Source organism: Lycium barbarum, chromosome 2 (assembly GCF_019175385.1).
Source record: "Lycium barbarum isolate Lr01 chromosome 2, ASM1917538v2, whole genome shotgun sequence".
Classification (NCBI taxonomy): Eukaryota; Viridiplantae; Streptophyta; class Magnoliopsida; order Solanales; family Solanaceae; genus Lycium; species Lycium barbarum.
This window is the reverse complement of record NC_083338.1, coordinates 117,362,241-117,375,927: the sequence shown is the minus strand read 5'-3', so window position 1 is coordinate 117,375,927 and position 13,687 is coordinate 117,362,241. Positions and strand designations below refer to the sequence as shown.

General features: G+C 33.7%; 2 protein-coding genes across 2 annotated transcripts; one reads left to right on the top strand and one right to left on the bottom strand.

Moving 5' to 3' along the window:
* Positions 1-8,272: 8,272 nt before the first annotated feature.
* Positions 8,273-10,998, bottom strand: LOC132628787 (uncharacterized). The gene is made up of 4 exons (XM_060344552.1): positions 10,607-10,998; positions 9,789-10,342; positions 9,168-9,619; positions 8,273-8,713 (listed from the first exon to the last, which is right to left on the bottom strand). The coding sequence occupies exons 1-4, from the start codon at positions 10,996-10,998 to the stop codon at positions 8,273-8,275; spliced, it is 1,839 nt and encodes a 612-aa protein (XP_060200535.1).
* Positions 10,999-12,178: 1,180 nt separating this feature from the next.
* Positions 12,179-13,078, top strand: LOC132628786 (NAC domain-containing protein 96-like). Its single transcript, XM_060344551.1, has one exon. The coding sequence runs from the start codon at positions 12,179-12,181 to the stop codon at positions 13,076-13,078; it is 900 nt and encodes a 299-aa protein (XP_060200534.1).
* Positions 13,079-13,687: the final 609 nt, after the last annotated feature.

Genomic DNA, 13,687 nt, shown 5'->3' with positions numbered 1-13,687 from the left:
AGATACTCTGGACTTAGAAAGTATTCAGTTTAAGAGTTGAGTGAGTTAAGGAAACTCTAGAGTATATAATGTGTGACATGCTACTATCTCCAAGGTTGACTCGGCTAGTTTGCAAGGCTTATGATTATGCGGTATTCTATTAAGTGGGGTCGAGAAATGGTTAGACGGTGATGATGATTGTGATTTGATTGAAATTGTGAAATTGGAGAGTCAGGAAAAAGTATAGTTAATTATACACCAGATAGCATATACCTTTTGTAAAGTAAAAACTCCTACGTTCATGGCATAATACTAAACGTCAAGGTGTATTCCCTATGTAAAGAAAGAAATATGATTAGTTCCATACCATCACAAAGACAATTCATAAACTAAATACACTATTAATAAAAACATACAAAGTTACCAAAAAACAAAAACATATAAAATGACCAAAATATATAGATCTAATTTTATTTGTAAATAATATTTCATCTCGTGTCATAAACACCAAATTCTTAAAAATTAGATTTTATTATAAAGGAAGGATAGAGTTGAAAGTTGAAATTTCTTTATTATTTCCTTATTAAATTTTTAATTCCTCAACATATTTTTTTAAAAAAATCTAGTTAGCGCATAACGGTTTAGTTACTTGGTAAAACAGAATCAAATCTCTCTCTCTCTCTTTTAATCATTTTTTTTTACAAACAATAGTTTAGATATCGGAAAAGAGTCAAAAATGCCTTTAAACTATGCGAAATTGAACAAAAGTGCCCCTATTGTTACTTAATTAGTTTTAAAGTTGAAATGGAAAAAGGGTCAACAATAACTCCATCGACGATATCTTAAAGATATTTTGTGATGTGAAGCAATGTAAAAAAAGTTTCTTGTCTTATGGCATTATGATTGTTGTACCTTAACTTTGAAATGAAGGATTATATTAGTAAATGCTTATCCTACTTCAATTCAGAAAAAAGATTAAGAAATAAAAATATTTTCAATTTTATTAGCAAAATGAATTTTATCGTTTTCTAGATGAAAATTAATGATGGGGTTTACTATGATCTTATATATATGACCTATATTATCAATTAAAAAAGTACATAGGATAATTTTATATTAATTGATACAACGAGATTAAGAAGAAAAAAAATTACTTCCCACTTCTTTTAGGAGTATTAGTTAAAGGGATTTTAAAAGGAAAGAAACAAGAAAATGTTTCTTTAAAAATAATATTTTTATTACAAAAATGTGTTTTAAAAAAAGAAGAAACAATGTGTTTCTTAGGAAAAGGGCTTTTTTTTACCAATTAAGTAATAATAGTGGCATTTTTGGACCAAACTATGAGCAGAGGGTATTTTTGTTCAATTTCGCATAGTTTAAGGGAATTGTTAGAGTTTTGATGATTTTTGTATTGACCTGTTTCTACTTTCTAGAGTCCAGTGAGCAGGTAGTGTCAATAGTTTCAATTGATGTAATACAATTTATAACTTTTTCAACAACAAAAGGATTCAAAGACAACAAAGAAACCCCCACCCCCCCCCCCCCCACCCCGCGCAAGGGTGGCTCAGTTGGTTGAGCATGGGGCTTTCATAATGAAGGTCTCAGGTTCGAAACCCCCTGGCTATGACAGCAGGGGATTTTCTTTCTGGGTCGAGCTAGTCGCACGGGGCTTGCCTAGTGCGGGTTACCTCTCCTGTGTGGTTTACGAGCTATTGCACAGGAGTTGGGTTTACCCTGTGCACACTCAAAGGATAGCGGCTGCGGGTTCCCATGTCATAAAAAAAAGACAACAAAGAAAAACTATAGTTTTATTACTCGAAATCTGTAATTTTTTAAGACAAGCTACCTAGCTAGCTTAGACAGCACTATCAATAGTATATATGGGAATCATACATTTTAAATTTGAATAGGGAGAGTTTTAAAGAACCATATTGAAGAAAATTAAGATTTTATTTGTAAATAATATTTCATTTTGTGTCACAACCAAATACTTAAAAAATAGATTTTATTATAAAGAAAGGATAGAGTTGAAAGATGAATTATTACGTCTCAATTTTATAATTAATTTAGCTTTAATTGCAATAATATTCAAATTTGATTACAATCGAAATGTCTAATTGATTTATGTGTTAGTTATGTCCACAATTGAAATACTTTTGGTTAGAATTTAAATCAATCAATAACAAGATTTGCGAAAATGATCACCTTTTCATTTAAAAAAGGAAAATTTACTGGACATAACTACCTCTAAGACTTATTTATTAATAATAGCTACCTTTTATTTTATTTATTTTTAGTAGCTTAAATTAATTTCAAAATTACCAGTTGTAACTGATCTATAAGACGTCTGTATTTCCCCTAAACTTACGGCCCATGTTCCCCAATAACTCCCAATCTCTTCTCTTTTCAAATTAATTTCTCTCCCATCTTCAATATTTTCAACCGTATTATACGCCCATTATCTATCATCATTATTAGCACGATTCCATCTTCCTTAATCGTTACCCACACAGTGTAGGTAACGAATTTTGATAATTTATTAGAATTGTTTTACTTTTTTTGTTGTATTTCTCTATATTTATTCTTATATTTCATCGCTTTCTTTGTTCTTTTCATTCCTTTTTTTTTTTTTTTTTTCTGTTTTCAGCCATTGTTAGAGTGTTTAAAACAAGATCTAATTCTCTATTTTAATGGCGTAAAGAGATACTCCAAATAGGAATACTCGAGGTAGTCCTGATGTTTATGATGATCCTAGTTTCTCTTTGGGATTTTCACAACAACAACTTGCAATTGCAGGAGAATCTGCTAAAATTGCTGCTGAGAGAAGAAGCAAGAAGATTCATGACTCATCAAGGATGCGTCAACTTCAACCAACTGAAGTTCCAAAACCGAGCAAGCGAAAAGATGATGTACCAGTCAAAAAAGGTTCTAAAGTTGCTCAACAAAATAAGAGAAAAGTAACCAAGCCCTTTTCCGACGTTAAGGGTAAAAAGGTTGTTAAAGATGTAGATCTGGAAGAGGATGAACAGGTATTGGTGAATTTTTTCGATTTTGTTGTTTTGTATTTCACTATATTTCTGTGTATTTCAACATAATTGGATATGCAATTCAGTATATTTCTGTGTATTTAATAAAATGTATATGTTCATCAACTGTAGTTTATATCATATACAACATAACTGTGGTAGTTGTGTTCGTAGTTAACTGTATTTCAATATATTTCTATGTATTTTCACAAGTACGTATGTTTACTATTCTGTACCTATTGATTTTAAAAGCTGTGTTAGTTGTGTTATGCAATTTTTTTTGTGTGTATATTTTTGTTGTATATATATGTGTTAATTTTGTTGTCTGTGTCTATGTTTTATACAATTGTTTCCGTCTTAACTTAGTGTTGCATTTTTATTTTAGGAAACTAAATTCTATGTTAAGAGTCATCCTGAAGAGGCTCCATCGATGCAACGGTACACGAATATCGAGGTGTTCAAAGATCTCAAGAGTAAGCTAACTGTTCCACAGTTAGAGATCTTTTCCAAGACAATATTTGGGAAATTCCTCGGAATGCAGCACCTGGAGGTTCAAGCACAAATTTTTAGGTGCTTCATGGTAAGAGAGCTCAAGGAGAGCACTTCTGATTGCTTTACAATTGATATAAATGGTACCGTATTGCGATTTACCATGAGAGAATTTGCCCTTATGCGCGGGCTAAATTGTGTAGCCAATGAAGGTCAATTTACATACGATGAGGAAAAATCGAATAAGATTATGGATGATTATTTTGGTGGAACTAGGAGTAAAGTAAAAAGATTGGAGTTGATTGATTGCTTTAAGAATAAGTGTTGGGAAGATAATGATAAGGACGCTGTTAAGTTTGCAATTCTGTTTTTTATAAATACATACATCTTTTGAGGTGAGCCTAGAAAAACGAATATACCAAGGCTTCATTTTGAAGTGGTTGAGGATGGAAGGTATGTAGATTATCCATGAGGCAAAGAAGCTTTTACCGAGTTGATTAGAAGCGTCAGCAAGAAGTATTCTGCCACAACACAGTATTATAGGATCAATGGGATGCCACTGGCTATGCAAGTTTGGCTTTATGAGTGTTGTTCAAGAGTTCCATCGTATCTCGCTCTTAAATCCAGAAATTCCATTCCAAGAATGTTGAATTGGAGGTCCATTGACAGTCAGCCAAAATACAATATTTTGATGGAAGGCATTTTTAGAGACGGCAAACAGTCGGTAATATTTGAACACTCTAACATATTTTTATGTTTTTCATAGCATTTTATTTTGCAATTGTGCCTTACTGATTTTATTTGTACTCCACTGATCTACTTGTCGTATTTTTGCTTTTTGGTGGTTTTCTTCCTGATTTTTTGTATTTCACTATATTTCTGTGTATTTCCTTTATCACAATGTAACTATTTTGGGCTGTACATTTCATAATATTTCCCTGTATTTCATTATTCATAATGTAAGTGTGACTAGTTTTATAACACACTAATTAAATATTTATTTGTTTCTTCTTCAGAGCTGTACATTTGCAAATACAATCCCCACTAGCAGTGAGTTGGAGAGCCTCCAATTGCCCGATGTTGTTGTCTGTCGAGATACAGTAGACAAAAATGTCTTAGTTGATGCCCATGAAGGTACCCAAGTCACAGATATGCCAGTGGATAAGTATGATGATTTCAGTACTACTCCCTCCCCCCCCCCCCCCCCACCTTTCTAAGGGCAAACAGCAACGACGGACGAATCAGACAGATTCTCCACCTTCAAAGAGACGCAGACAACTTCCTGCAACAGCTTCCACATCAAAGAAACAACAAATCCACACCGAACCACAGACAACTTTGAAGAAGAGTCACAAGGATCAATAGGTTGCTCAAAAGCCTATTTTACAGAAGTCTACTTCACCAAAGTTCAATGAACAAATGAATCGACCCCAAAACACCCCAGTCCTACGTGATGTCCCTACTGCATCTATGAAAGATGAAATGCAATTGCTAAGGAAAGATTTTCAAGTTTTCAAGGAATCAGTAAGTGATTTTAGTTACGAAACAAAAATCTTTTTGGTGTATTTAATTTACTGTTTGTTAACAAATTGAAATACTGTTTTTGTTTAAATATTAGGTCGTTGGTGAGTTCACAAGTATTGGCACTGAGTTGTCCAATCTTCGAACTTTCATGGATGACAACTTCAAGAAGCTATTTGAAGCAATCAAGGGGAACAATTATGTGGACAAGGTAAATGTGTGAAATAGGAATTGAACTAACATTTTAGACCCTTATTGCGAAATACAATTTATATTAATTCATTTTTTTCATGTGAAGGCGGCCAATAATGAGGCGCCGGTACATCAAACTGATGCTGGGCTACAGTTAACGCCTGAAGAAAACTTACGTCATGATTCTACCATTCAAACATCTCCGCCGAAACATGATGATGAGTCAAATAAGGTAAAATGAGTTTGTGACGTGAAATCCATCTTTTAAAGTTATGTTGTTGTGCATTGTATGCACAAAAAAGTATATGACTGCCATATTCCAGTCTATAATTTTAAAGTTATATTTTCCTCGGTATTTTCTATTTTACAAACTTTTGTATTTTATGGCATTTCGTTTGTATTTCACTGATACACTTCTCTGTTTTCTTGTATGTCACTGTATTTCTATGTATTTCTACCCCCACAAAATCAATCTAATCCTGACTCTATTTCTGTGTATTTAGTAATTTTTCAACCTTATATTTTTATGTTATGATTTTGTTTTAAATTTTGATTTTTTCTTATTCCAAAGGGTGTTGCACCAATGTTACATGAGGAAGTTCCGGATATTGTAGTGACTGGCGGAAATTTAACAGCAGATGCACGTAAAGCTTTATCTGAAGAGATTAATCGGGCGGATGAAGGATCTTTCAACTCAACAGACGTAAATTTTACATTCAATCTTATAGATCTTTTCAAGATACTTCTATATTTAACATTTATTAAATCTTTTTTTTTTTTTTTACGGAATGGTCACAGAGATGCTCATTGAGTTGCCTCTAGAAACTCGTGTACTAGAAGCAGGTGCGGGAATACAACCCGGGGACATCACTGATCATTTAATTTTAGAGACCCACCCAGGTTCGATGACAACATTACTAAGTCACAATGGTTGATCCCTGATGAAATGTTACCAAGCCAAATAGGTTCGTCAGGATTCTCTGTGTTTCATCAAATGGGTCACAAAGGATTTGTTATGCCAGTAATGTCTGCTGACAAAGGAATACAAGAGGCAGTGATTAATGCGGAAGTTGTAATTGCTCAACCAGATGTTATTCCAACTAGGATAGTCAAACCTAGTAAATACTTCAGTTCACCTTACATGACCAATTACAGCTCTGCAGAAGCTTCTGTTCAAGACCCCACACCTTCCATTTTTAAAGAGAAGCATCCATTTGTTGAAGATCCAATTAATTCCTCGCGAAATACTTCGCTTATTCAACAATATCGGAATTGGCTTGAACAGGATCTGCTTCTAAGGCATGATAAAAAGTAAGTTTGAACGTATTTACCTTTTTAATTTATATATTCATTCAGCAAAGTAAACTGTTTACGTTGAAAATAACTGATTGTTGATATTTAGAAAGGGTAAGGAAAGTCGTTACAAAAAGAATAAGCATGCTTTGGATCCAGATGACATCAACTTTGGCTTCAATTTTGGTGTGTTACATGTTGATGGAAAAAACTGGTTCTATCTCTTATCGATGAATGGCCAGTCTTGGAATGATGAGGTGCTATATTTCCCATTTCCTTTTTATTCCTTAATTCTACAGTCGTCTATCTATATGTTTTTTAAAGCATATTTCTCTATATTCCTTCTATGTATTTCTCTGTATTTCCCCGTATTTCTATGTATTTTCTTCATTCAAACTGCATATTTCTCTGTAACAGTTTTTATTTTTTCTATCACACAAGGTCCGTATGAAATTTAATTTACCAACCTGTTAAACGAGCTGATGTACTATTCTTTTACGTGCAGGCGTCTGTACATCTACAACTCATACCGAGCTGCTGGTCATGATGCTGTTGTTAGAAGAGAAATACACAAGATAGCTACCCTATTGCCACATCATCTACATTTTTCTGGATTTTACGAGAAAAAAAAAGGCATCGATTGGATTAACCAACCATCATACAAGGGAAAACAACAGACTGATGACTTTGATGTCATGTATGTGAACGACTTGCCACAACAAGCCTCTGGCAGCAAGTATGTATTTCAACATCATAGTTCCATTTTTTTTTTCAAAATTCTCAACCAATAATCATTTTTTTTTCATTTTTCAGGGATTGTGGTGTGTATGTTGCCGCATTTGCTGAATACTTTTGTTCTGGACGAGGCGTTCCATCTGAAATTGATACAGAATCACTACGTAATAAATACGGGGCATTACTATGGGAATACGAATGGAAAAAAGCTGATTTGAATGCCTTCAGTGACAATGAACTGCCGCCAAGACCAGTTAGGCCTGCCATAGATTACAACGCGGTCGACACAGTAGTTGTTAATTAGTCCACTAGGTTTTAATGTTGAATCGTTTTTCACAGTATTGTTTTGCTGACCATTTTTGTACATTTTATTGTGTTGTTTTGTTAAGAATTGACAAATTGCAGTGTTTTTTCATCAATGACTTAACTAATTTCTTTCACGACTATTTTTTGTTTAAGTCTCCCATATTTATATTTATCGTTTAATGAAAACAGCTTCTGGTGTATCTCAATATATTCCAATGTTATATACCCACTCTTCAATTCGACAAATTATTCCAGGTGAACTGGAATACTTCTGGTGTATTTCAATGTATTCCAGTTGACAAATTGCAGTGTTTTTACATCAATGACTTAACTAATTTTTATCACGACTATTTTTTGATTCAGCCTCTCATATTTATATTTATTGTTTTAATGAAAACAGCTTTGTGGTGTTTTTCAATGTATTCCAATGTATATACCCACTCTGCATTTTTTATGAAACAGTTTCTGATATATTTCATTGTATTCCTGTGTATATAGGCCTAATGCAACTTAATATTTCTTAAACATTTCACTCATATTTCATTGTATTGTTCTAAGTTAATATGTATTTATTCATTTTAACGTCCGTTAACACCGAATCATATGAAATATTATTATGAAAATGAAGGACAAAAAATACAGAATACAACGATGAACCAAAAATTTCTTTATTTAATATTTTTGGGGATAAGTGTTTTTTAAAAAAAAAAAAACAATTACAATCTAAACATCTACTTCTTACGTGGCTCATTAGAACAAGAACGTCTATTGTTACCAAGACGTCCACAAGTAATACAAGCATTCCTACGTTTACCAATCATCGTCTCCATTAATGATTTATCTCGCTTTTTCTTTGGCCTTCCCGGGGGTCTCTTGTATCTTGGTGGCAAAACAAATTCATCGCATATGTGTTTGGGAATATTCCACTCACTCTCGTCAGGCAGAGGATCCACAGGCACATCATACGTCTTAATCACTGTCTTTGGTTTGAATAGGTCTGAGCAATATTCATCAGGCATAAGACTTTTACTCTTCAATACATCCCATGCATGTGGACATGGTATCTCGTCCATTTGGAACATCCGACAACTGCATGTTTTCTTTTTAAGATCAGTTATGAAACGCCTTGCCTCATCATTTACGGTATACACATATTCAGTTGATGGTTCAACCTAATCAAGAAGAAATGTGTCAGACTAGAATACATTGAATATTAACAACGATAAGTAATATGAAATACATGGAAATATACAATCCAAACAGAATTACTTAAGTACCTTCTAAAATATACAGAAATATATTGAAATATATGTAGGTAGACTTCAACAAAATAAACAGTAACATACCGTCATGGAAATATACAATCCAAACAGAATTACTTAATATGAAATAGATGGAAATATACAATCCAAACAGAATTACTTAAAGTACCTTCTAAAATATACTGAAATATATTGAAATATATGTAGGCAGACTTCAACAAAATAAACAGTAACATGCCGTCATACGTAGAGATTTACATTCGTTTATTGATAATAATTGCTGGAATGCTTTTCCAAGTGTTGTGAATGTGTATGTACCGTTCCTCCTATTAGTGCAATTCCATCTCCTAAACATCTTCCTCACTTCTTCAAGAAAATCGAAAACAGGCAACTCTCTTGCTGCTACCAATTTTTCATTAATACATTCAGCTATATTTAAGGTCATTGTCCATCCTCTGTTAACGGGTGAATACAGTCGAGCCCACTTTTCCCTTCCAGCATCCTCCAAGTACTCTTTTACCCGAAAATCAACCTTCTCAATCTTCTCCATCAGCTTATCAAACTCAGCCTGTGTGTATCCTTTTGCAAGTGCATAGAATACAGGACTCAATACTTCACCATTCGACTTGTATTTCGTGGTCACATTTTTCCATAAATGCCATATGCACGCCAAATATGGCACAATTGGATATACTCTAGACACCGTCTTAATGATGCTCTCATGTCTGTCTGATGCAACACACATGTTATCCCTATTCCCATAAGCTTGTTTGAACTGCTCAAAGAACCAGGTCCAAGACTTATCGTTCTCTGAATCTATCACACCATATGTCAATGGTAGAATATTACTTGCACACACATACTTTGTGTATTTTTACAGTGAAATATAACATAAATCATATTGGAAATACACTGGAACTAGAATGAAATACAACGAAATATACCAAAAGCAGAAAAAAATGTATTTAAACATGTTGGCACCTACCTGCACCATCCAACGTGCTGGCTGATACAAAAGTACCATTATATGTAGTTTTAAGGTGGGAACCATCTACTACAACTATTGGTCTACAACACTCGAAGCCTTTTATGAACGCTTTAAGTGCTATAAACAAATACAAAAACTCATTTTGTTGTGATTTGTGCATTCTCACATGTGATCCAGGGTATGTTTTATCCAATATGTACACATATCCAGGTAACTTCTTGTATGATTCTATTGGTTCCCCTCTTAATTCATTCATTGCCTTTTCTCTAGCCCTCCAGGCCATTATATAAGAAACATCAACGCCATACTCATTTTTTACGTCGTCTACTATATCACCAGGTGTATATTTCCTCTTGTGATTTACTATTTTTGGCTTAGCAACTGACGCCCCAATCAACCAACTTGTTGCTTGCCTTTGGGAATACACTTTGTCCTTCAATGGACACGTAAGTTCGTCATGAAAAGATCTCACTCTGAACATTTCAGAGTTCGCAATACTTGAAGCTCTGAATTTCCAATGACAATCAGTTGAACAACATACCAGAGTGTAACTACATAAACCAATACAAAAAAAGAACAGTTAGATTGAAGTTTCAAACACATACACGATCCTAAATACATTGCCTTTATATACTGAAATGGTTACATAATGGAATTAAATAATACAAACAGCGCGTATTTCAATGTATTTAATTAAATCCAACTGAAATATAATGTCACTACAACAGTTTATGTCACAATATTTCAATGTATTTCATAGTATATTTCAATGTATTTCATAGTTTTTTTGACTAACATATCTTATGGCATTCGACATCTCTGTCCTGAAATTGAATCTTTTGCGAATTGCATAATTCGCCATAACATTCTTCAGAGTGTCCTTATCTTTGTAGATTTGATCAACAAAAACATCCTTATGTTCCTTGTTCGAAATTATCAAGTTATCGTTGTTTTCAAATAAAACAACAGCCTTAGCACAATCCGACACATCCAAATCATTTGAATCAACTATGGCCATAGCATGCATATAATCATTAAATTCAAGTTGAAACATATCGTCTCCAACTGCAGATTCGCCGGACACAAAATTCTCAAGATCATTATCAGTTATGCTAACGCACAACGGATATGCTTCGAATCCCTTGTTTTCTCTCTGAAGCTCAACATACACCCTTACTCCCATATTGTTGCGTATTTCCATTGGCATATTGTCTCCTTCAACAACATATTTTATTGATATCGTTTTCCTGCTAATATCAACACCTAACTGAATTGCTATAGTTTCAACCAAAAATCACCGTATGAACAATAATCTTTGAAGACAACTGCGTCTACTTTGTAATTAACAAAGCAATTCTGTTCATTCCAAAAACTGGAGTGTCTGATCACTGTTGTTATGCTTGACATGTTTCGTTTTGATAATTCAACAAAACTAGAAAAACAGTGACTGCATTGGAAAAAAAAACATCGTTCCAATCACATAAAATTGAATCAAAAAACAATCTCACACAAACCATTGAAAATTTGAAACATACCTTTTGTAGAATCTGAAATACAAATCTGATCTTCACTAAAATTCCATATATACACTCGTTCGTATCTTATTGAGTGTATTTCAACTTGCTTTTGAAGAATTCGAATGTAGAAAACAGATCTCAAAGAGATTCTTCTGTAGTTGGAAGTTTTTAGATCTTTAGTATTTTTTGAATTCAAAAAGTTTTGATTGTGATAAAAGTGGAGAGAGATACGTAAGCTGTTATGGAAGAACATTCGTTACGCGTGATTAATGGGAAGATTTAAACTGAATCCTTGAATTTAAAAAAAAAAAAAATCTTTTCCATAAATACGGCCTAATTTTACTCACCAGTGTCGTGCGTTTCCTGTATTTCACTATATTTCAAAAAAATGAAATACACGCGTTTTATGTGAAAAACTAGCTACGCTTAGTAAATAACAATTTTATAGTTATTTCTTGTTACAAGCTACTAAAAGGTAGCTATTTATGTAAATTTTATTTTAAAAAACCTATTCCCTCTTAAGTTGGGTCGAGACCTGATCAAAATCCGAGTGACTCAGCCCATGTACGCCTTAAATCGTTGAAACCCCTTTTTTCATTTTTCTTTATTCAATTTTTAATTCCTCAACGTTCAAAAAATTTAATCTAATTAGCGCATAACAATTTAGTTGGTCAAACGGAGTCAAAACTCTTTTTTTTCTTTCCAAACAAAAGTTTCCATATATGATTTTAGAAAAACAGGTTTCCAAATAAAGTTTCACTGCTTTGCGCATAACGATTTAGTTACCTAAAAATCTGTCTATAAATTCTCTCCCTCCTTTCATATTCTTTTCATTATTATTGTTGAGAGAAAAAAAAAAGAATCAGAGGCATGGTGAATTCTAAAGAGGGTTTCCGTTTTCGTCCAAGAGATAGAAAAGCAGTTACTTTCTTGTTGAGATTCATTGCTGGACAAGATATGAAGGATCCTGGTTTTATCACCACAAATATTGATGTTTACGGTAAACAAGAACCGTGGCAGATTTACGATCATGGAGTAGCTTTCGGGAATGATGATGGGGACAACACTTGCAGTCAGTATCGCTATTTCATCACGAAGCTGAAGAAGAAAAACAAGTCCATGTATAATCGCAATGTGGGAAAGAATGGTCGTTGGAAACAACAAGACAAGGGAAAAGCAGTTGGAAAGAAGGGAGGACAAGTGATTGGATACAAGAAGAGCATGAGTTATGAGAAAAAGAATTGCAATCTTGAAACATATGGGCATTGGTTGATGAAAGAGTATCAACTCTCTGATGCTATTAATAACAAGTTTAAGGATGAGGAGCGTAGAGATTGGGTTCTTTGTGCCATCAAGAAGAAGAAGACGCGAACCACTTCTTCTTCTTCTTCTATTGGTCTGAATTTGGAATGTGCAGAAAAGATGATTAAGAGAATGTTGCAAAGAGGATCAAAACAGAGCAGGTATCAAGTTAAAGAATTCTTGATGTCCAATACTGACGAGAGTGAGAAAGGAATGCCTGAAATTGAGCAGCAGATTTCTATTTGGAGCGCTGATGCATTGACAGAGAGTAACAACCAACAACCAGATGGAGGAGAAATTGCAGATTCTTGTGCTAGCGACCCTATTTTAGTACAAGAAGAGGAACATGTCCCTGTATTTAATTGGACTCATGATGCATCAATCATCCAACAAGAACAGGACGATTCTGTCCTTATATTTAATTCCAAGGATTGGAGTGTTGATGAATTTTTATTGTCTGTGCAATGAAGGCCTGGACGAACTGAGATTATGTTATCTAGTTTATGTAACGCTGCCAACGAATTAGTAGTAATTCTTAGCACTAATTAACTGTACCACACATACAAAATTTGTTTATATATAACGCAAAAATTTTCAGCTTGTTGGAGTTTCATAAGTCCGATGATTGATTTGAAGTTTATCTTTTAGGTATTAAAATAGCTTACAACATGAACTGTTTGTTTCCCTTCATTTGTTGTTATCTGTGGGAATTGAATGGTTAGGACTAATGAGTGAGTCATTGTTTAAGGAATGAATCTAGATACTAAGGACAGTAATTAGTGTCTGCCAATTGTTTGATGTGAGTCTTTTAGTTAGCATTACAAGTATATATGTGAAAGAAACAACAGTCTTTAGTTCGGCAAAAGCAGTGTAGCTAAGGAGTGGCTACATTCAGCTTAATTGCATTTCAAAATATCACAATATATGTGATGGAGAGGTAACACAAATGAGTGAAGAAGTCACTGAGTTCCTTTTTTCAAACTAGTATGACAGAACATGGATCGAGCTAGCTCACACTTAATTCACTGAGTTCCTCATGTACCCCTTTATTCTGTCACTGTTCTTCTTGAGCTGCAT